Below are 25,010 nucleotides of genomic sequence, written 5' to 3' on the forward strand. Positions count from 1 at the left end.
ACCCTAGCTCATAGCTTGAGGACGTGGCGGTTATTGACCAATCACAAGGCCGAAGCTGTCCTGAAGTGGACCAATGGACAAGAGGCATGGCACACACGCATATGTAACGCTGTTGGCTGGTCGAGTTTTTAGGACCGGAAACGATGGGTGTGTATCCGGAGTAGCTAGATATTCAAAATCGAAAGACTGGTGGTGAGTAAAGTATCTATTTTAGGCTTACGTAAATGCACAGTTCATCTATGTTTTTTTCCCCCTGCTTAGTTATTGTAACATTAACGTTACACACACACTGAAGTAGGCAGTGCAAATGACAAGCCACATTTAGTTTAACAACTGATATCGGGCTAGTTTACTTGCAAACTGCACCGGTACCAAGGGTGTATTCATTACGCCGATTCTGTTGCAAAACGCTTATTAAACGGAAGCAAACGGAACGAAACTTGGAGTGACCTACCTGAATTTGTTTGATAGAAATTCTCGTTTTGCTCTGTTTGGTTCTTAAACGGTTTCCGTAATGAATACGCCCCAGCACTCACAAATTAGCTAGCTACCCTGTTTATTTGAACCAGAAACGGTGAAACCACAGATGAGTAGGGGAAACACCGAATTAGTTAAACTAAGGAAAGTCATGACGAATTCCTGTCAACTAAACGCACTGTCAAAAACTATATTGTTGTGTAGTAAACCAAGTTAGTTAACGCCGCTCTCTGCTTTCGCTCCTGTGTGTATGTGTGTCAGATTATGGAGCTGCGGCCGTTGGTCATGTGCTTTGCGCTGTGCGTGGTCTATGCCTTTAGTAAACCCACCATCGAGAAAAAGGACCGCGTCCACCATGACGACCCGCTTAGCAACCGTGACCATGAAGATGCAGAGAACTTTGATTACGACCACGAGGCGTTTCTAGGACAGGACGAGTCCAAGACCTTCGATCAGCTCACACCAGAAGAGAGCAAGGAGAGACTTGGGTAAAACACACACACACACACTCGAAGCAGCTACATTTGTATAGAAGTGAGAAATGGATTTGTATATTAAAGATGGTTTAATACGCCATCTCTCTCTCTCTACAGTATGTTGGTAGAGCGTATAGATGAGGACAAGGATGGCTATGTGTCAGTGGAGGAGATGAAAAAGTGGATCAAACACAGTCAAAAGAGGTGGATCTATGACGACGTGGACCGCCAGTGGAAAGGTCATGACCATAACGGAGATGGACTGGTGTCCTGGGAGGAGTACAAGAATGCTACATATGGATACATACTGGGTACGGGGGACACTCTGAAAGGAGTATAAGAATGTAATCTACTACACCTGACCAGTGCCTTTTTACTGGAAGGTCTGATTTTTCTAATTGGTGAGTGTGACCTTTTTAGATGATCCAGACCCAGAGGATGGCTTCAGCTACAGGCAGATGATTTCACGCGATGAGAGGAGATTCAAAATGTCTGACCTGGATGCTGACCTGAAGGCCAATAAAGAGGAGTTTACAGCCTTCCTCCATCCTGAGGAGTACGACCATATGAAGGATATAGTTGTGCTGGTAGGTCATAAAACAACTTAAATGTTTTATTTATTGTCTAAGGTAGCCAGGCAGTAACAACTCTGTGCCGCTACTCTCCTGTAGGAGACCATGGAGGACATCGATAAGAACGGAGACGGCTTCATAGACCTGGAGGAGTACATAGGTAAGTTATAACATCTGGAGAAGTACATGGGTTATTTAATGCCTGCTATAATACATGGAGTTCTTAAATGTTAATACACCTGGAGGAGGACATAGGTGCGATTTATAGCATCAGCAGAGCCTGAGTGGGTGAGAACAGAGAGCGGTTCATTGACATTTCTCTCTCCCCTTTCGTTCCCTTCTCTCCCATCCTCAAGGTGACATGTATAACCAAGAGGGGGATCCGTCAGAGCCGGAGTGGGTGAGGACAGAGAGAGAACAGTTTACTGAGTTCAGAGACACGAACAAAGATGGCCGCATGGACAAGGAGGAGACCAAAGACTGGATCCTGCCTTCAGACTATGACCACGCAGAGGCAGAAGCCAAACACCTGGTCTACGAGTCAGATAATGACAAGGTGTGTGTGTGTACACACATGTTGATGTTTGAGCTAGTTGCCTGCATCGTGTGTGCATTTAAGCAAATACTTAAACACTTAATTGTTTTTCTCCCTTTGTAGGATGGCAAACTGACTAAGGCAGAGATCGTTGAGAAGTATGACCTCTTTGTTGGTAGCCAGGCTACTGACTTTGGAGAAGCCTTGGCAAGACACAATGAATTCTAACCCTTCCACTTCCCATGCTGGGTTGGGCTCAATTACAATTCAAGTCATGGAATTGAAATCCCAATTTAAAAGTAGCGCACTATATGGAGTGACATTTGAGATGGAGTTTTTCACTCTGATGCCAAGGACAATTTATTTGATTTCCTGGCCTATTATACACACTAGTGAATGCATTACTTTGTACTAAGTAGTACACGATCAGGACACCACCTTGTTCCAGCTCTGCCTCCACCACCCTCTCGGACAATGGAAAGGATATTTCCTTTGGCTTGTCTTTTTGTTTGCAGAGCAACTTTGTTATTAAAAAAATAAAAATAAAGATTTATAGAATACAGTAGTGTTTGTTCAAACAAGGTTACAAAAACAATCTATCATGCATGTAATTAAGTGCCTAACTGCGTGTTGGGTTCAATTTAGGAAGTGAAATGTAATAGAAAACAAACTGAATTGATCTCAACCCTGGTGTGTGTATAGCCTTGTGTGTATTCTGCTATGCGTTGGACTATGAAGTGGCGCTATAACACGGGTGGGCTACTCTATGGGCTACCATCACAAACTGCTCTTTGAGTTGATAAACATACCACCAATGTGGCCAATCCTCCCAGGGTTAGTGGTTGTAGCCCAAGGAGTGGGCCTGAATCTTCATGCATCGGCCAATAGTGGTTCTCGGTGACCCCTGTGTGTCCCTTGGTAATGCTTAATTAGGGGTTAGATCAGTGTTTCTCAACTTTAGTCCGAGAACCCCCTGGGTCATACATCTCTGATCTAGTCCCTGTATTAGCACAACATATTCATAGCCCTGTGCTAGTACAGGGCTGGAACATCCTGTTTTATTTTGGAATCTGCTTAATTCTATGCTGTGCCACACTACACACATATTACACTATGTTTGGAGGATTATTAAAGTCAGATTTCCCTCAGGCTTCTTTAGTTATTGTTGTCATAACTGTATAATGCCCCTCACTTACTGTATGACCATCTATAACCACTGTTATTGGTCTGGTTCAACTTCACTTAAACCCTTTGTTATAAGGGCTGGTTAACACTGCCATAACAATGTCAGGACTGTTGGTGTATAATCAGTTGTGCTAAATTGACACCGTATGATTGTTTATGACATGTTATGTAGCCCGTATGACAGAGGGTTCTAGTAAAGTGTTTGCGTCGTCTTATATAATGTATATGATATAGCTGTTTTTTTACACACAATGCAGCGCCATGGTGACTGCCCTGTACATACATTGTCACCTGTTGCTTTGTCGACAGTGTGTGTGCTGTTACCAATCATATGCAGAAGAGTTTTTCTGATTAAAAGGATGTTGCGGAGTACTGATGTGTGGGGTTGCTTTAATAGAAATATAATGAATCATTCTACTTCCATGGGTGCTATGTATTATATAGGGTGAAAAGTTTTAGACCAATCTAAATAAAATATGTTTCCACATATTTTAGAACCATCGGATCAATTAAATTATTATTCAGTTTCTTTTAAAAATGAAACCGGAATAGAATGCTGTGAATGTATCTAAATTAATGACCCTCTTATAGTGCCTCCAATCACAGAGTACATTTAAGCAATAAGGCACGAGGGTGTGGTATATGGCCAATATACCACAGCTAAGGGCTGTTCTTATGCACGACGCATCGCGGAGTGCCTGGGCACAGCCCTTAGCCGTGGTATATTGGCCATATATCACAAACCCCTGAGGTGCCTTATTGCTATTATAAACTGGTTCGCAACGTAATTAGAGCAGTAAAAAAAGTGTTTTGCCATACCCGTGGTATACGGTCTGATGTACCACGGCTGTCAACCAATCAGCATTCAGGGCTCGAACCACCCAGTTTATAATTCCCTATAAGACATGAATCAACACATAGATCGATAAAACGTCTCTGTCCACCGAATCATCAGTAAGATGAACAACAGAGTTGAAGTCACAATGCTCCACAGAGGTCTAAGCTCTTTGTGTGTGTGTACAGTATGTGTGTGAATCTGCATCTCTATCTCGGTGGGGCTGGAACTTGATACCGGCGTTGCTGCAGAAACTGCATCCTACAGTTCTAATTCAGGCAGCAGCATCTATACATAGAGTCAATATGAGACAAAACGGTATCGACCACCGGAAACATAATGCATACCGGTTTTCAGTATATGCACACACAATCACACATACAGTAATGCCTATGTCATAAATGCATGCGCAATTACACAGGGACATGTATACATTAATACCAGTCATCCAGTTGGAATGTAGATGTTGTCTCCTGCTGAATTCTCAGTATGCTATCAAGCCTATAAAAAGCACTGTCACCAAACCATGAATATTCATCCATGTCCTGGCGAGGGTGACCTATGAGGGAGCAGCAGAGGTCACAAGGGACGGGACTTGGATCAGAGGGACTCAACCCCCCTGGGACCTGTCCTAATGGACAGAACACACACATCCTCATACTTATGCTGCATTCGTAACCAAGTGGGAATTGGGATTTTATCACATACGACTAGGAAAAATCAACATGAACAGATTTTTTGACACTATAATTTGTTTACAAGCATGATATCTGTACTTTTAGTTTATGGTTTACGCAGCTTGTTGGCCATTAGCCAATCAATGTTTCTCAACAAGTTAAAAGCATGTGAATGCATCTAATTACGACTTCACAACTGATAGATTCCCTACTCCCACTTGGTTACGAACGCAACATAATACACACACATACACACAGCCAACCAGAGATGCACTCTCTCTCGTGCCCCTTTCTCTCTCCTTCATTTCCTCTCTCTCATCCCCCTTTTCCTGTCATACCTGTGCTCCTTGTCTCAGACTTCTGGATTAACAGAAGGTTAAAACAAAATACAAGAAACTGCCTCATCTCCCCTCCTCTTTCCTCCTCCTGTCAACCCTTTTGTCCTCCTCCACCTCTGTTGTCATCTTCTTCTCTCTCCTCTCTCCTCCTCCTCCTCCTCGCTCGCTCTCTCTTTCATTTTGTTCAGAGGTGTACCTGGGAGTCCTCCCTCTCTCCACCCTGCAGCCAGACAGAACCAAAACCAGGACACACACCCAGGTAAGACTCCCTCTCTCCTCTCTCTCTCTTTTTTTCTCTCCCAGGGTGTGGTCAGTGATGGGTATTGAGGTGATGGTGGGGTTGGGTTAGAATATTGTGTTGCTGTTAGATATTTGACTGTGGATTAGGGTTAATGTCATTTCCAGTCTTGGTTGTAAATGAGGGGATATAAGAAGCATATAAATACAGTATGTTTTCTTTATCTTAATCCTTTATTTAACCAGGCAGCTCTAACTTCTAACCAGGCAGGTCTAAAGAGAGTGGGTTAGAGTCTGAGTGAGAGAATTCAGCCATGATGGAATAAACAATTCTGAGACAATACACTGTGGAAGTGACTTGCCATGCACTTGTAATACGTGCCCATTAGTAGCATAGCATGCTGGAGATAAGCAAAACAGAAAAATTATATCAAAAGTGTTTTTCTTCCTGATTAGCAACAGTGTTTGATATGATGATGTCAATGTACAGTAATTGCGTATTACAGTAGTTGTAGACTGCTTTCATGGAATATTTGCCACCAACATGGATGATGGTTAGGAGCTGAGTGAGGCGGTTTCCCCGACTCAGATCTGAAAACATAGAAGGTTTAGAACAAACGTGAAGGGGTAGGAAGTGAATTGGGACAGTTCCTACTCTGGACAGAAACATTCTCACATCCTTTCTTTAGAGATCTCACACTCATGATGTCCTTTCTTCTGTCCCCCTCTCTCCCTCCACACCTCTCCCCCATGTGCTGTGTTGTCAGCAGGTTTGACAGGGAACAAGGTTGTGTATCCTTTGAACAGCAGGTCTTAGTGCCAGACTAGCAGAAACACAAGAGGCCATCTGACACACGCACGCGCACATGCACACACACACATCTATAACCACTCTATAACACATACGTCTGGATGTATCTCAAAACATGCACTTTTATGAAGTCCATGAGATGGTGGCGATCATTTATATGGATCTAAAGTTAACAGCATGTGCTACAGATGCATGCAATGTTCCTGCCAGCTGCAGTATCCCACACTAGTTTTCTAATAACCACTGTCTATTTGAAAAGTTACAGTAATTTTTGGCCAGCCCTCTGGAATGTTGCGGGACTGTGAGTTACTTTTAAATAAAACAATATGTTATTTAAACAGCCTGCCATGTCACTTTGTTTGGTATTCTAAGGGATGGGGCTGGGAAATGTAACCACTCACTCAAATTTAAATACAGAGCTAGTTTGGATGCAATAATTTACATATTTTGACAGACTCTACATGTCTCTGTGTGTTTTTATCTCTCTCTTTAGGACCTAGGTGATGACAGGCAGTCATATGGGCACGCAGGCAAAGCCCAGCTCCTCCCCCTCTCCCCTGTCAATCAACCCCAATGCCACAGCAACCCCAGAACCTGGGCCTGGAGGCCACACCCCCACAAAGTTTATGAGCGAATTGCACCCCCTCCACAGTGAGTAACAACCAATCAGGGGAGGGTTTCCAGAGCCTTCAAAGCTCTAAGTTAATTGTCAGAACCAAGTTAAAGTGCCGTTAAAGTGCATAAAGTACTCAATTGATAAATAAAATATTCTCACAAGCTGGTGAAACCCTCCGGTGTTATATAAAACACTTGGTTTTGATATATTAACATTGTCTGTGTGTGTGTGTGTGTGTGTGTGTGTGTGTGTGTGTGTGTGTGTGTGTGTGTGTGTGTGTGTGTGTGTGTGTGTGTGTGTGTGTGTGTGTGTGTGTGTGTGTGTGTGTGTGTGTGTGTGTGTGTGTGTGTGCGTGCGTGCGTGCGTGTGTGTGTGTGCGTATGCTTATGTGTGTGTGCGCGCGTGTGTGCACTGCCATCCTGGGCTGTAGGAGCTCTATGCGTGGTGAGTGTGTGTCTGGTGTTGTCATACTGTTTGTGTGTGTGGAGGAAATGTCTGAAAAAGAAAGTAAAGGACACAGAGAAGGAGAAGAAGGGAAAGAACGGCTTGAACACGGACACTGAGCTGGGGGGGGCAACTCTGAGGTACACATAAACACACACACACACACACATTGCGTAATATCAACTCTCTGTGGAGGGATAAACACAAACTTTTAATAAATAGCGTGGCGTAAAACAACAACCTTGAGGATCGGACAATTTTTGCCTAAAATGACATACCCAAATCTAGCTGCCGGTAGCTCAGGCCCTGAAGCAAGGATATGCATATTCTTGGTACCATTTGAAAGGACACACTTTGAACTTTGTGGAAATGTGAAAGGAATGTAGGAGAATAGATCTGGTAAAAGATAATACAAAGAAAAAACAAAACCGTTCTTTTGTATTTTTTTCTACCATCGTCTTTGAAATGCAAGAGAAAGGCCATAATGTATTATTCCAGCCTAGGTGCAATTTAGATTTTGGCCACTAGATGACAACAGTGTATGTGCAAAATTTTAGACTGATCCAATGAACCATTGCATTTCTGTAAAAAAATTTTTTAGCAAGACTGCCCAAATGTGCCTAATTTGCTTATCAATAACTTTTCGTGTTCAAAACTGTGCACTCTCCTCAAACAATAGCATGGCATTCTTTCACTGTCATAGCTACTGTAAATGGGACAGTGCAGCTAGATTAATAAGAACAATTTAAGCTTTCTGCCAATATCAGATATGTCTATGTCCTGGGAAATGTTCTTCTTACTTACAACCTCATGCTAATCGCATTAGTCTACGTTAGGTCAACCGTCCCGTAGGGGACCCACCGATCCTGAATACGTTTTTTAAGCTGTGTTGGTCTGCTGCTTAGTATGTATCAGGTTTGTCTGTGTGTTTGTGTGTGTGTCCTATAGCCCCTAAAGGATGAGGGTGACACAAAGACTGGATTGACTGGCAGGGAGGAGGAGCCTAAAGAGGAAGTGAAGTTGGGCAGACTGGAGTTCTCATTGGACTACAACTTCACAGAGAACACGGTGAGAACTCCTTGTTCGATCCCTGCTCTAACACATCTGATTCTGCTAACCAATGAGGACCAGGACTGAGTAACAACATATTATTCCATCAGACACATGCTATAGCTGTGGGTCTTCTCCCTACCCTCTTCCCCCCCCCCCCCCCCCGTTTATAGATGGTATCCTGCAGGCTTGTGATCTCCCAGCCATGGATGTGGGGGGAAGTTCAGACCCGTATGTTAAACTCTACCTACTACCAGACAAGAAGAGGAAGTTTGAGACTAAAGTCCACAGGAAGACACTCAACCCAACCTTCAATGAGACTTTCACCTTCAAGGTAGCCTAACCATAACGCCTAATCTCCGACCTCTGACCTCTAAACCCTAACCCTGACCCCACATTCAACAACATTTTTGTGTGTGTGTCTGTGTGCATGCATGCATTTGTGTGTGTGTGTGTGTGTGTATGCTGTATGTGTATGTAGGTACTGTACAGTGAGCTGGGAGGCAGGACTCTGATGACAGTGTATGACTTTGACCGTTTCTCTAAACATGACGCGATTGGAGCACTACGAGTACCAATGTGCAGCCTGGACTTCAGTCAGATGATACAGGAGTGCCGGGAGCTGAAGAAGGCAGAGAAAGAGGAGGTGCGAATGGAGAGACCAGGAGGATAGATAGAGTAAAAAAGAGAGAAGGAAGAAATATATAGGAAAGAAAGTCACAAAGCACTTACCTCTGGCACTCTCTCTCTCCAGTCAGAGCAGCTGGGTGATATCTGTCTGTCTCTGAGATGTTCCTACAGCAGGGAAATTAAGCATCGTTGTCCTCGAGGCAAAAAACCTAAAGAAGATGGACGTAGGAGGACTGTCGGGTGAGCTGGGTGTGTGTTTGTGTGAGAGAGAGAAAGACACAGCGAGAGACAGAAAGAGAGAGCGTTTTTGTGTTAGGTTGATCTCTGTCTCCTCTGTCAGACCCCTATGTAAAGATCCACCTACTGCAGAATGGAAAAAGACTGAAGAAGAAGAAAACCAGCATCAAGAAGAACACTCTCAACCCTTACTACAACGAGTCCTTCAGCTTCGAGGTGCCCTTCGAACAGATACAGGTACACTCACACCCCAACACACACACACACTCTCTCTCTCTCTCTCGCTCACTTATCCCTTACAATGAATTCCTTTATAATTTATCAACCCTTCGAGCAGAGGTCTGTGTTTCTCTGTGTGTAGAAGGTGCAGGTAGCAGTGACAGTGTTGGACTATGATAAGATTGGGAAGAATGATGCCATCGGGAAGATGTTTCTGGGTGGAGCCAGCAGCGGCACGGAGCTCCGTCATTGGTCAGACATGCTGGCCAACCCCCGCCGGCCCATCGCCCAATGGCACGGCCTCAAAACTGAGGACGAAGTCAATGCTGAACTGGCTGCCAGGACGTGATGTCATATTACTAGGCAGCTCTCTGTAGCAGACTGACTTTGCCCTCCTACCCACCACAGGAGGTTGGTGGCACCAAATTGGGGAGGATTAATGCGGAATCAGTGGAATGGTATCAAACACATCAAACACATGGTTTCCAGGTGTTAGATGCCATTCCATTCGCTCCCTTCCGACCATTATTATGAGCTGTCCTCCCCTCAGCAGCCTCTACTGTTACCCACGTACGCACTCCAAAATACCTGATACCCATCCACCACTCATGAACCCTCATCAGCAATCCCACTCCTTAACCCCCCAATACTTCACTGGTATGCAACCCTATCAAGCCTTACTCAACCCCCACTAACCTTCTAACAATACCACCACTCGTGCCACCCCAAACCCCCTCTACTGTTTAAAGTATTTAAGACGCATTATGTATCCAGGACATTAACATGTATATCATGATAATACTATTAAACATGTACATTATACTATGTTATTAAACATTCAGAGATTTTTGCTCATTCCATTTTCAATCATATCAGATAGGCATACATCAATGGCCAGCAGAGGGAGTCCAAGTCTTACACACACACACACACACACACACACACACACACACACACACACACACACACACACACACACACACACACACACACACACACACACACACACACACACACACACACACACACACACACACACACACACACACAGGCAAACACAAAAACACACACATATACAATCTCATTTATAATTTTATTAAAGTTAAATGACTGTCTCTAAAGTAAGACTATATTTGTAATCATAAGTAGGCCCTACAGTCAATTAATTTGTTGCATTTGTGTCCTAAACTCAGAGAATCTCTCTAACTTGCAGGTAGCCCACTATTCTCCTGTGGATACTGCAATCAGGAATCCTTGGAACATCCATACCCATACTCTAACCTTAACCCCTACCATACCCTTAACCTTAACCATAACTCTTACCTAACCATAACCCTTACCTAACCCTAAACTTACTTTAACCATTTTAAATGTCAACTTCAATGGGGTAGGGACAGTGGTGGAAAAAGTACCCAATTGTCATACTTAAGTAAAAGTAAAGTTACCTTCATAGAAAATGACTTTAGTAAAAGTCAGTCACCCAGTGAAATACTACTTGAGCAAAAGTCTAAAAAATATATGGTTTTAAATATACAGTACCAGTCAAAAGTTTGGACACACCTACTCATTCCAGGGGTTTTCTTTATTTTTACCTTTTTCTACATTGTAGAATAATAGTGAAGACATCAAAACTATGAAATAACACATACAGAGTCATGTAGTACCCCAAAAAGTGTTAAACAAATCAAAATATATTTTATATTTGAGATTCTTCGAAGTAGTGACCCTTTACCTTGATGACAGCTTTGCACACTCTTAGCATTCTCTCAACCAGCTTCACCTGGCTTTTCCAACAATCTTGAATCTTGTTCCCTATTAAAATATATTTTGATTTGTTTAACACTTTTTGGTTACTACATGATTCCATATGTGTTATTTCATAGTTTTGATGTCTTCACTATTATTCTTCAATGTAGAAAATAGTAAAAATAAAGAAAACCCTTTGGATGAGTAGGTGTGTCCAACCATGGATGTTCTTTTGATAAGTGTGTGAATTGGACTAGTTTCCTGTCCTTCTAAGCATTCAAAATGTAAAGAGGGCTTTTGGGTGTGAAGAAAAATGTATGGAGTAAAAAGTACATTATTTTATTTAGGAATGTAGTGAAGTAAAAGTAAAAGTAATCAAAAATATAAATAGTAAATACAGATTTCCCCCAAAACTACTTTAGTACTTTAAAGTACTTTTACTTAAGTACTTTACACCACTGGGTAATATATCCTTTCAGTCGGTTTGATGTCACCAGTTTGGTACCAAAATCATTCCCCCCCCCCCACACACACACACACACACCTGCGCGCAGGTGAACTCGTGCACTCGTCATCCATCCGAGGGGCACGCTCAACTATGTGCGCGTGGACGTGAACCGCGGGAAGTCCGCTAACGAACAGAGATCCTCCTCTACTCTCCGGTCTGTCCTGTGAAATGTTCCGTTAACCTCCGGGTGGATGAGCTCTGAGATGAACGGTCCACGTAGGGTAATACTGGTTCTTCTTTCGTGGTGTTCAGTTCTCCAGCTGCTGACAGCACACGGTGAGTCCCCCAGCGTCACACTCGCATCATATCAAAATGCATAACTTAGATGAGTACTATAACCTTTACTGTTTCAACATAAACGTTTGACGTTCTAAGAGTGATTCCAAAAATGTCAAAGAGAGAGCAGAAAACTAGCACCAGTGTTGTATGCGCGAGACAGTTTGAAAGGTATATTTTGCTGTTTTAACCTTAGGAAATATCGGATGATAGGCAAATTGTACTGTTCACGTTTGAAATGTGAGTTTCAACCCCCCGCAGTGACATCGTTATGGCCTTGGGGAAATATGATTGACACATGTTTTCCTTTGGAAAGGAATACATTAGAGCCGATACTGTCTTGTAAATCATTCAGAGGTGTAGCCTAAATTGTTGCTGTTCAATAATGTGCCCCAGTGACCCTAAATTCTAATGTTTAAATTAATACATTTGATATGTTTTGTCGACTTGTGGTATATATGTGATGATATTTTATGTGTTGTGATAGTGCAATGAAGTAATAATTTTGATGGTGTGTGAGGTTTTACTGATGTTTTTTTGTTGTGTTCAGCAGCTCAGAGCCAACTGACAGAGACAGACAGTAGACTACAGAGGTGAGAGAGGAGAGGAAGCGAGAAACATTCATAATCTCAGGGGATTTATTACGTCAATGTCATTGCTAAACTGATGCGTGTGCGTGTTTTGTTTGGATGTATTCAAGTGGTCAAAAGTGCACTTAACTTCAGTTTGCATGTTTCTCCTCATAATGAATGTTTATCTCCCTGTGCTGTGTGTGTGTGTCCTGTGTGTGTGTGTGTGTGTGTGTGTGTGTGTGTGTGTGTGTGTGTGTGTGTGTGTGTGTGTGTGTGTGTGTGTGTGTGTGTGTGTGTGTGTGTGTGTGTGTGTGTGTGCGTGCGTGCAGGAGGGCTAATGCACTGCGGAGGAAACGGGATCTCCTAGGGGAGGAGGTAGGCACACTACACCTAAGAGAAGCAGATGAGGTCAGGGCATACACACACAACACCCTGACTAGCACAAAGACACCTTTGTAGGACACACACACATACACATACATACACTGGTGCAACTACACACAGGGGTAGAGATACAAATTTACTACACATGTTTGTGCATGTGTGTGTGATCATCAGTGTTCTCTCCTCTCCAGACATTCAGTCCTCTTCTCTCTGAAGCAACTCTCCCTCGCAGTGTTCTACACAATTACACCGCCCGCGATGCCTCCTCAGGTACACACACACACACGCACGCACGCACGCACGCACGCACGCACGCACGCACGCACGCACGCACACACACACACACACACACACACACACACACACACACACACACACACACACACACACACACACACACACACACACACACACACACACACACACACACACACACACACACACACACATGGCCTAAAGTGCCTTCAGAAAGTATTCACACCCCTTGAATTTAAAATTGATAGCATTTTGATTTTCTGTCACTGGCTAGACACAAACCTCATAATGTCAAAGTGTAATTACTGTATGCTTTTAGACATTTTTACAAATGAATTCAAAATGAAAAGCTGAAATGTCTTGAGTCAATAAGTATTCTATCCCTTTATTATGGCAAGCTTAAATAAGTTCAGGAGTAAAAATGTGCTTCTTCGGGATCGGTGTCCCGTCCACAGGACGGTTGAGCTAACGTAGGCTAATGCGATTAGCATGAGGTTGAAATTAACAAGAGAATTTCCCAGGACGACCTAGACATATCTGATATTGGCAGAAAGCTTAAATTCTTGTTAATCTAACTGCACTGTCCAATTTACAGTAGCTGTTACAGTAAAGGATTCCATGCTATTGTTTGAGGAGAGTGCACAGTTTTGAACATGAAAAGTTATTATTAATAAACAAATTAGGCACATTTGGGCAGTCTTGATTTAAAAAAATTATCAGAAATGCAATGGTTCATTGGATCAGTCTAAAACTTTGCACATACACTGCTGTCATCTAGTGGCCAAAATCTAAATTGCACCTGGGCTGGAATAATACATGATGGCCTTTCTCTTGCATTTCAAAGACGATGATAGGAAAAAATACAAAAGACCGGTTTTGTTTTTTCTTTGTATTATCTTTTACCAGATCTATTGTGTTATATTATCCTACATTCCTTTCACGATTCCACAAAGTTCAAAGTGTTTCCTTTCAAATGGTACCAAGAATATGCATATCCTTGCTTCAGGGTCTGAGATACAGATAGTTAGATTAGGGTATGTCATATTAGGTGAAAATTTAAAAAAAGGTGTGGATACTTAAGAAGTTCAAGTCACATAATAGGTTGCATGCAGTGAAGGCTCCTCAAAGGAGGAAGGGGAGGACCATCCTCCTCAGTGAATTTCATTTAAAAAAAAATAGTGAAACATAAAAAATGTATACTTTTTAGATAAAACTATGCTAAATATATTCACGTCACCAAATAATTGATTAAAACACACTGTTTTGGAATCAATGTCTACACTACCCTCAACATCACTCTCTAGGGTAGCACCATGATGTAGCCGGAGGACAGTTAGTTTCCGTCCTTCTCTGGGTACATTGACTTTAATACAAAACCCAGGAGGCTCATGGTTCTCACCCCCTTCCATAGACTTGCTCAGTAATTATGATAACTTCCGGAGGATGTCCTCCAACCTATCAGAGCTCTTGCAGCATGAACTGACATGTTTCCCACCCAATCAACAAATCATACAATGCATCTAGTACTGAAAGCATAAGCTATAGATAGCTAGCACTGCAGTGCATAACATGAGGTGAGTAGTTAACACAAATAGAGAGAAAGACAATAGTTGAACAGTTTTGAGAGAGATATTTTTTTCACTTTCATTACTTAGCTAGCAAATGCAGCTAGCTATTTTAGCCTACTCAAACACCCAGTGGTGGAAAAAGTACCCAATTGTCATATTTAAGTAAAAGTAAAGATACTGTGGTAAACCGTGGGCGCAGAAAAGTACCCAGTGTAAAATATTACTTGAGTAAAAGTCTGAAAGTATTTGGTTTTAAATATACTTAAGTATCAAAAGTACAAGTATAAATAATTTCAAATTCAATATAATAAGCAAAGCAGAGCCACATTTTCTAGTTTTTAAATTTTATTTACAGATAGCCAGGGGCACACTCCAACACTATAATTTACAAACAAAGCATATGTTTAGTGATCCGCCAGATAAGAGGCAGTAGGATGACCAGGGATGTTCTCTTGATTAAGTGTGTGAATTAGACAATTTTCCTGTCCTGCTAAGCATTCTAAATGTAACAAATACTTTTATGTATCAGGGAAAATGTATGGAGTAAAAAGTACATACCTTTCTTTAGGAATGTAGTGATGTAAAAGTAAAAGTATAAAAACATATAAATAGCAAAGTAAAGTACAGATACCCCAAAAAACAACTTAAGTAATACTTTAAAGTATTCAAACAGAGAGGGATGCTATGTTAGCTAGCTGGCTATAGTTATCCAACACTGGAACTCTTCCAAGTCAAGGTAAGCTTTTGGTTTTATTATTTTATTGCCACTGGGGCCCGGCGATGTAACTGCTTAACTGCTTGCTGTACACTGTACTGCATGATTGTAGCGGGTTTACTAACACATCAGGTCTAGAAGCTATGTTGACTATGACGGTAGCTAATATGTGACAACGATGTAGGCTGTGTGTAGCGGTTATTGCTTATGGCATGAAGGTTTGGCTTGGAAAGTGTTTTTTGCCTGGTCACAGACAATTGTTGTGCTGTGCACTGAAGTCCACAAGCGAAGGGAAAGGGTTATACAAAGACCAATGTTATCATGCTGTTTGTATGTGGCTGCTATGAAAGTGAACTGTGTTTGCGGGTGATCAGGGATGTGTGGATTCATTCTGCCGATTCTGTTGAAAAACTTTTCTTATACGGAAGCAAATGGAACAAAACGGGAAAAAACATATCTGAATTTGTCTAAGAGAAACTCTCTTTTGCAACTGCTTGGAGTAATGATTACATCCTAGATCAGCTAGATGCAGGCAAGAGTGAGCAAGGTGGTATTGAATGTGTTTGTCTGTCATCTAGATTACTATATTTTTTCTCTCGCCCTGTGTACCCTAATAATGGCGCCGGAGGGGATGGCTGCTGTTTTACGGACTCCTAACCAACTGTGCTCTTTATTTATTTTTTTTCACATTGTTTGTAACTTATTTTGTACATAATGTTGCTGCTACCGTCTCTTATGAAAAGAGTTTCTGGACATCAGAACAGCGATTACTCACCTCGAACTGGACAAAGATTTTTTTCTTTAACGAGTCCGACACAAAGGATATGCTGCTTTCTCGAGACCAGGCCCAAATCCCCATCATTCACGTGAAGAAAAGACGGAGATAAAGGGGGCGGAGGTCATGGTGCCTTGTGAGAATTCGTAGGCGAGTGAGTAAACCTCCACTACCATCTGTACTATTGGCCAACGTGCAATCATTGGAAAACAAAATGGATGATATACAATTAAGACTATCCTACCTACGAGACATTAAAAACTGGAATATCTTATGTTTCACCGAGTCGTGGCCAAACAACGACACGGATAATATAGAGCTGGCTGGGTTTTCCGTGCATCGGCAGGACAGAGCAGCTACATCTGGTAAGACAAGGGGCGGGTGTGTGTGTCTATTTGTCAATAACAGCTGGCGCGCGATGTATAATATTAAAGAAGTCTCGAGGTATTGCTCACCTGAGGTAGAGTACCTCATGATAAGCTGTAGACCACACTATCTACCAAGAGAGTTCTCATCTATATTATTCGTAGCCGTCTATTTACCACCACAAACCGATGCTTGCACTAAGACCGCACTCATCGAGCTGTATAAGGCCATAAGCAACTATGCTTATCCAGAAGCGGCGCTCCTAGTGTCCGGGGACTTTAATGCAGACCACCTTTACTCCACACACAGAGACGCATACAAAGCTCTGCCTCGCCTCCATTTGGTAAATCTTACCAAAGTTCTATCCTCCTGATTCCTGCTTACAAGCAAAAACTAAAGAAGGCAGAACCAGTGACTCGCTCAATACGTAAGTGGTCAGATGACTCGGATGCTAAGCTACAGGACTGTTTTGCTAGCACAGACTGGAATATGTTCCGGGATTCATCCAGTGGCATTAAGGAGTACACCACCTTAGTCACCGGCTTCATCAATAAGTGCATCAACGACGTCGTCCCCACAGTGACTGGTCGTACATATCCCAACCAGAAGCCATGGATTACAAGCAACATCCGCAATGAGCTAAAGGGTAGAGATGCCGCTTTCAAGGAGTGGAACACTAATCTGGACGCTTATAAGAAATCCTGCTACGCCCTCAGACAAACCATCAAACAGGCGTCAATACAGAACTAAGATTGAATTTTACTACACCGGCTCTGATGCTTGTCGGATGAGGCAGGGCTTGGAAACTATTACGGACTACAAAGGGAAACCCAGCCGCGAGCTGCCCAGTGACGCGAGCCTACCAGACGAGCTTAATGCTTTTTATGCTCGCTTCTAAACAAGCAACACTGAAGCATGCATGAGACCACCGGCTGTTCCGGACGACTGTGTGATCACGCTCTCCATAGCCGATGTGAGCAAGACCTTTTAACAGGTCAACATTCACAAAGCCTCTGGGACAGACGGATTACCAGGACGTGTTCTCAAAGCACGCACGGACCAACTGGCAAGTGTCTTCACTGACATTTTCAACCTCTCCCTGACCGAGTCTGTAATACCTACATGTTTCTAGCAGACCACCATAGTCCCTGTGCCCAAGAAAGTGAAGGTAACCTGTCACAACAGTGGTAGGCCTGATTACAAACAAAGATGAGACAGCCTATAGGGAGGAGGTCAGAGACCTGACAGTGTGATGCCAGGACAATGACCTCTCCCTCAATGTGAGCAAGACAAAGGAGCTGATCGTGCACTACAGGAAAAGGCGGACCAAACAGGCACCGTTAACATCGACAGGGCTGTAGTGGAGCGGATCAAGAGTTTCAAGTTCCTTGGTATCCACATCACCGACGAACTATCATGATCCAAACAGACCAAGACAGTCTTGAAGAGGGCACGACAACACCTTTTCCCTCTTCGGAGACTGAAAATATTTGACATGGGTCCCCAGATCCTCAAAAAGTTCTACAGCTGCACCATCGAGAGCATCCTGACCGGTTGCATCACCGCCTGGTGTGGGAACTGCTCGTTGCCTTAAGGTGCTACGGAGGGTAGTGCGCACGGCCCAGTACGTCACTGGGGCTAAGCTTCCTGCAATCCAGGTCATATATACTAGGTGGTGTCAAAGGAAGGCCCAAAAATTTGCCAAAGACTCCAGCCACCCTAGTCATAGACTGTTCTCTCTGCTATCGCACGGAAAGCGGTACCGGAGCGCCAAGTCTAGGACCAAAATGCCCCTTTACAGCTTCTACCTGTCACAATTTATGGCTTATAAGACTGCTGAACAATTAATCAAATGGCCACCTGGACTATTTACATTGACACCCCCTTATTTTTACACTGCTGCTACTCGCTGTTTATTATCTATCGATAGTCACTTTACCACTACCTACATGTACAAATTACCTTGACTAGCCTGTACCCCCGCACATTGACTCGGTACCGGTACCTCCTGTTTGTAGCCTCGTTATTTTTATTTTATTGTGTTACTTTATTTGTTATTTTTTTTACTTTAGTTTATTTCGTTTTATATTTTCTTAACTCTATTTCTTGAACAGCATTGTTGGTTAAGGGCTTGTAATTAAGCATTCACAGTAAGGTCTACACCTGCATGTGACAAATACAATTTGATTTGATTTGATGAGTAAAAATAGATGAGTAAAAAAAAAGCAGACATTGAATATTCCTTTGAGCATGGTGAAGTTATTAATTACACTTTTGATGGTGTATCAATACACCCAGTCACCACAAAGATACAGGCATCCTTCCTAACTCAGTTGACGGAGAGGAAGGAAACAGCTCAGGAATTTCACCATGAAGCCAATGGTGACTTTAAAACAGTTACTGAGATTAATGGCTGTGATACAGTTGAAGTCGGAAGTTTACATACACCTTAGCCAAATACATTTAAACTCAGTTTTTCACAATTGCTGACATTTAATCCTAGTAAGAATTCCCTGTCTTAGGTCAGTTAGGATCACCACTTTATTTTAAGAATGTGAAATGTCAGAATAATAGTAGAGAGAATGATTTATTTCAGCTTTTATTTCTTTCATCACATTCCCAGTGTGTCAGAAGTTTACATACACTCAATAAGTATTTGGTAGCATTGCCTTGAAATTATTTAACTTGGGTCAAATGTTTGGGGTAGCCTTCCACAAGCTTCCCACAATAAGTTGGTTGAATTTTGGCCCATTCCTCCTGACAGAGCTGGTGTAACTGAGTCAGGTTTGTAGGCCTCCTTGCTCGTACACGCTTTTTCAGTTCAGCCCACAAATTTTCTATAGGATTGAGGTCAAGGCTTTGTGATGGCCACTCCAATACCTTGACTTTGTTGTCCTTAAGCCATTTTGCCACAACTTTGGAAGTATGCTTGGGGTCATTGTCCATTTGGAAGACCCATTTGCAACCAAGCTTTACCTTCCAGACTGATATCTTGAGATGTTGCTTCAGTATATCCACATACTTTTCCTGCCTCATGATGCCATCTATTTTGTGAAGTGCACCAGTCCCTCCTGCAGCAAAGCACCCCCACAATATGATGCTGCCACCCCCGTGCTTCACGGTTGGGATGTTGTTCTTCGGCTTGCAAGCCTCCCCCTTTTTCCTCCAAACATAACGATGGTCATTATGGCCAAACAGTTCTATTTTTGTTTCATCAGACCAGAGGACATTTCTCCAAAAAGTACAATCTTTGTCCACATGTGCAGTTGCAAACCGTAGTCTGGCTTTCTTATGGCGGTTTTGGAGCAGTGGCTTCTTCCTTGCTGAGCGGCCTTTCAGGTCATGTTGATATAAGACTCGTTTTACTGTGGATATAGATACTTTTGCACCTGTTTCCTCCAGCATCTTCACAAGGTCCTTTGCTGTTGTTCTGGGATTGATTTGCACTTTTCGCACCAGAGTACGTTCATCTCTAGGAGACTGAACGCGTCTCCTTCCTGAGCGGTAGGACGTCTGCATGGTCCCATGGTGTTTATACTTGCGTACTATTGTTTGTACAGATGAACGTGGTACCTTCAGGCGTTTGGAAATTGCTCCCAAGCATGAACCAAACTTGTGGATGTCTCCAATTTTGTTTTCTGAGGTCTTGGCTGATTTCTTTTGATTTTCCCATGATGTCAAGCAAAGAGGCACTGAGTTTGAAGGTAGACCTTGAAATTCATCCACAGGTACACCTCCAATTGACTCAAATGATGTCAATTTGCCTATCAGAAGCTTCTAAAGCCATGACATAATTTTCTGGAATTTTCTAAGCTGTTTAAAGGCACAGTCAACTTAGTGTATGTATACTTCTGACCCACTGGAATTGTGACACAGGCAATTATAAGTGAAATAATCTGTCTGTAAACAATTGTTGGAAAAATGACTTGTGTCATGCACAAAGATGATAGATGTCCTAACCGACTTGCCAAAACTATAGTTTATTAACAAGAAATTTGTGGATTGGTTGAAAAACGAGTTTTAATGACTCCAACCTAAGTGTATGTAAACTTCCGACTTCAACTGTATGAAGGTATGAAACTCATGACTCCATTCTATGAGCACCACAATTACTGTCTGTTTCTCCTTGTGAAAGCCTTCAAATTATGCCCACCTGACCCATTTCGTGGTTCATAATTGACCGTTTTTGGATTCCGTAAAACAACAACAGTAATTGTGTGATGGGGGGCTGCAGCGATGTGTTCCTAAAAAAACAAACACGTTTGCTTGCTTCAGTTCCTCAACAACACAGCTAAGAGAGCTCAAAAAAGCACCTAATTGTCAATGGTGTGTACGGGAGGCAAAGTCAGGTGCAGGAGAGCAGAGTGTAGTGAACAGGCACACTTTAATTCCGTTCCACAAAGTACAGCACATAAAAACAATAACGTGCCAAAAACACGGAACATGGCAAAAGTAAAACGCCCGATAATAATCCACGTCACAAACAAACAATTTCACACAAATACATGATGGGAAACAGAGGGCTAAATGCATGTAGAATGACTAGGGACTGAAAACCAGGTGTGTATGGGACAAGACTGTCACGATCTTGGAAATGAGCGGATCAAGGCGCAGCGTGAGTATAGTTCCACATATTTATATAAGTGAAACTAACAAAACAAAATAACAAAACTTTCAAAGACCGTGAGGACGTAGTGCCCAAACACACTAACAAACAATCAATATCCCACAAAACACAGGTGGGGAAATAGCTACCTAAATATGATCCCCAATCAGAGGCAACAATAAACAGCTGCCTCTAATTGGGAACCACATTAGCACCAACATAGAAATAGATATACTAGATCACCCCCTAGTCACGCCCTGACCTACTACACCATAGAGAACCAAGGGCTCTCTATGGTCAGGGCGTGACAGTACCCCACCCCAAAGGTGCTAACTCCGGCCGCAAAACCTGAAACCAAATAGGGAGGGTAGGGGGGGTGATTAGTGTCGGTGGCGGCTCCGGTGCAGGTTGTAGCCCCCGCCCAGACCCTGGATCCGGCCATGGCGCCGGGCTGAACGCCGTGCCTGGACATCGGCGCGAAGGAGGGCTCCGGCCATTGAGCTGGGTTGAACGCCATGCCTGGACTGGGCACCGGCGCAGAGGAAGGCTCCAGCCTTGGAGCAGGACTGGACGCCGTGCCTGGACTGGGCACCGGCGCAAAGGAAGGCTCCCGCCATGGAGCGGGACTGGACACCGTGCCTGGACTGGCCACTGGCGCAGAGGAAGGCTCTTGCCCTGGAGCGGGACTGGACGCCGTGCCTGGACTGGACACCGGCGCAGAGGAAGGCTCCTGCCATGGAGCTGGGTTGGCCGCCGTGCCTGGACTGAGCACCGGCGCAGTAGAAAGCTCCAGCCATGGAGCAGGACTGGACACCGTGCCTGGACTGGGCATCGGTGCATAGGAAGGCTCCCGCCATGGAGCGGGACTGGACACCGTGCCTGGACTGGCCACCGCCGCAGAGGAAGGCTCCCGCCCTGGAGCGGGACTGGACGCCGTGCCTGGACTGGACACCGGCGCAGGGGAAGGCTACTGCCACGGAGCTGGGTTGGCCGCCGTGCCTGGACTGAGCACTGACGCAGTAGAAAGCTCCGGCCATGGAGCTGGACTGGACGCCGTGCCTGGATTGGGCACCGGTGCAGAAGGCGGCTCCGGCCATGGAGCGGGACTGGACGCCGTGCATGGAAGGTCCGGTCCGTTGACCCTCACTGGAGGTTCCGGACCGTTGACCGTCGCTGGAGGTTCCGGACCGTGCACCGTCGCTGGAGGTTCCGCACTGTGGACCGTCGCAGTAGGTTCCGCACTGTGGACCGTCGCAGGAGGTTCCGGACTGTGGACCGTCGCAGGAGGTTCCGGACTGTGAACCGTCGCCGGAAGCTCTAGACTGGGGACCGTCGTCGGAAGCTCTGGACTGTGAATGCGCACTGCGTGCGTGGAGCCGGTACAGGTGGCACCGGACTGGTGACACGCACTTCAGGGCGAGTGCGGGGAGCAGGCACAGGACGCACCGGACTGGGGAGGCGCACCGGAGGCCTGGTGCGTGGAGCCGGCACAGGTGGTACCGGACTGGTGACACACACTTCAGGGCGAGTGCGGGGAGCAGGCACAGGACGTATCGGACTGGGGCCACGCACTTCAGGGTGAGTGCGAGGAGCTGGCACAGGATGCACCGGACTGGGAAGACGCACTGGAGGCCTAGTGCGTGGAGCCGGCACAGGTGGTACCGGACTGGTGACACACACTTCAGGGCGAGTGCGTGGAGCAGGCACAGGACGTACCTGACTGGGGACACGCACTTCAGGGCGAGTGCGAGGAGGAGACACAGGACGTACCGGACTGGGGAGGCGCACTGGAGGCCAGAAGCGTTGAGCCAGCCCAGGTTGCACCAGACTGCTAACCGGATCCTCTGGTCGGATGTTGAGCAGAACACACTTGCACAACATCTCTCTCATCTCTCTCTCTCTCCTAACTTCTCCAATGCCTCCCTGACAGTCTCTGGCACTTCAGGGCAAGTACAGGAAGCAGGCACAGGACGTACCGGGCTGGGGACACGCACTTCAGGGAGAGTGCGAGGAGGAGACACAGGACGTACCGAACTGGGGAGGTGCACTGGAGGCCAGATGCGTGGAGCCGGCCCCGGTTTCACCGGACTGATGACACGCTCCTCCAAACGCCTGCGTTGCCGCATACTCCTAGCCAACTCCATTCTCTGGTATCCCTCCTCACACTGTTCCATCGACTCCCAGACGGGCTCTGGTACTCTCCTTGGGTCGACCGACCACCTCTCTATTTCCTCCCAAATGGTCTCTGGCTCTTCCCTCTGCTCAGCCGCCAGCTCCATGTGCCCCCACCCAAAAAATCTTGGGGTTTCTGTGGCCCCGGTCCCCGGCGTTGTCGCCGTCCTCCTTGCGTCCTCTGCGACTCCTGCCAAGGAAGGGTCTCCTGTCCTTCCATGATTTCTTCCCAGGTCCAACTTATGTTTCCCATCGTTGCACGCTGCTTGGTCCTTGTTTGTTGGGATATTCTGTCACGATCTTGGAAATGAGCGGACCAAGGCACAGCGTGAGTATAGTTCCACATATTTATATAAGTGAAACTAACAAAACAAAATAACAAAACTTACAAAGACCGTGAGGACGTAGTGCCCAAACACACTAACAAACAATCAATATCCCACAAAACACAGGTGGGGAAATAACTACCTAAATATGATCCCCAATCAGAGGCAACGATAAACAGCTGCCTCTAATTGGGAACCACATTAGCACCAACATAGAAATAGATATACTAGATCACCCCCTAGTCACACCCTGACCTACTACACCATAGAGTACCAAGGGCTCTCTATGGTCAGGATGTGACAAAGTCAAAACAAATGGACATATGAAAAATGGAGCGGCGATGGCTAGAAAGCCGGTGACGTCGATCGCCGAACGTCGCCCGAACAAGGATAGGAGCCAACTTCGGCGGAAGTCGTGACACTAATAGTTGAAGGCTCTTTCCTTGAGAATTTAAATTACTTAGGAACTGTGCACACTTTGGAGAGGTGTGTGGACCCTTGTCATTTTTTTTAATGTTGCACTGACCCCAAATCTTCCATGAATATTCTTATTATGTTACTAAATGTATCCAGAGTATTTTCTGATTTCAATGTTGACAAATAATGTGAAAAGTTCAGTTAATGTAAAATGAACTTAAAATCAATAGTGTAATGTTTTGATTCAATCTTGTGTCAGGTGGACTGTTTGGTCCTTATCTTTGGTCTGATCATTTCTCCATAATCTCCAAAGTGTTCCCTTTCAATTGCTACCATGGTTATGCATATGCTACTCATATTTATTTTGTTAGAAACATTTTAATTTGGCCCTATCCATATAGGCCAATTCTCACGAGTGTAAAGGATTAAAGCAATCTGTCTCGTAAAGAATAGGTTATTCATCAATTGGTGAATCTCAACGTTTTTCCAGAGGAGATCTAAGGAATTGAGGAAAGATTGTGTCTGTGTTTCACCAGAGTACTGTGGCTGTCTGAATGGGGGCTGGTGTCAGGAGGGAGGTGTGTGTGACTGTGCACAGTTCCAGGCCCTCGGAGACCGCTGCCAGATCAGTGAGTAACACACACACATCTTGAACCTAGAACCACAATGTATGTTTCATTTTGGTGTGTCTGTGCTTGCATGAGAGTCAGACTGACACATCCATCAGCAACCATTAATAAGCTGTCCACACTGTCATAAATAACCACACACACACACAGGCGCGCACACACAGGCGCACACACACACACACACACACACACACACACACACACACACACACACACACACACACACACACACACACACACACACACACACACACACACACACACACACACACACACACACACACACACACACCAATCCATAGTGTGTATGATTAAGTCTGGGGGATTAGGGTTGAGTTTCTGTAGACTACACAGGG

General features: G+C 44.4%; 2 protein-coding genes and 1 pseudogene across 2 annotated transcripts in view; all 3 read left to right on the forward strand.

Annotated features, from left to right (window-relative positions):
* On the forward strand, positions 1-3,617 carry calub (calumenin b). Its single transcript, XM_071343490.1, has 7 exons — positions 1-192; positions 739-965; positions 1,071-1,264; positions 1,374-1,540; positions 1,625-1,685; positions 1,882-2,081; positions 2,184-3,617. Exons 2-7 carry the CDS (start codon positions 742-744, stop codon positions 2,286-2,288), a joined length of 951 nt encoding a protein of 316 aa, XP_071199591.1. The 5' UTR covers positions 1-192; positions 739-741; the 3' UTR covers positions 2,289-3,617.
* Positions 3,618-6,646: 3,029 nt separating this feature from the next.
* Positions 6,647-10,159, forward strand: LOC139540002 (synaptotagmin-1-like; annotated as a pseudogene).
* A 1,577-nt stretch (positions 10,160-11,736) lies between these two features.
* Positions 11,737-25,010, forward strand: part of LOC139540006 (otogelin-like protein) — a 65,028-nt gene continuing 51,754 nt past the window's right edge. The window contains exons 1-5 of the mRNA XM_071343493.1: positions 11,737-11,869; positions 12,423-12,462; positions 12,771-12,816; positions 13,017-13,095; positions 24,562-24,654. Coding sequence (XP_071199594.1) covers positions 11,785-11,869; positions 12,423-12,462; positions 12,771-12,816; positions 13,017-13,095; positions 24,562-24,654 — 343 coding nt within the window. The 5' untranslated portion in view covers positions 11,737-11,784. The remainder of the gene's footprint in view (positions 11,870-12,422; positions 12,463-12,770; positions 12,817-13,016; positions 13,096-24,561; positions 24,655-25,010) is intronic.

Source organism: Salvelinus alpinus, chromosome 15 (assembly GCF_045679555.1).
Source record: "Salvelinus alpinus chromosome 15, SLU_Salpinus.1, whole genome shotgun sequence".
Lineage (NCBI taxonomy): Eukaryota > Metazoa > Chordata > Actinopteri > Salmoniformes > Salmonidae > Salvelinus > Salvelinus alpinus.

What these genes read in the sequence shown, in the direction of transcription:
- calub (XM_071343490.1), top strand. Translation starts at nt 742, where the DNA reads ATGGAGCTGCGGCCGTTGGTCATGTGCTTTGCGCTGTGCGTGGTCTAT. An exon ending in GAGAGCAAGGAGAGACTTGG is followed by an intron (nt 966 to 1,070) that starts GTAAAACACACA and finishes CTCTCTCTACAG; the next exon opens with TATGTTGGTAGAGCGTATAG. An exon ending in TGAAGGATATAGTTGTGCTG is followed by an intron (nt 1,541 to 1,624) that starts GTAGGTCATAAA and finishes ACTCTCCTGTAG; the next exon opens with GAGACCATGGAGGACATCGA.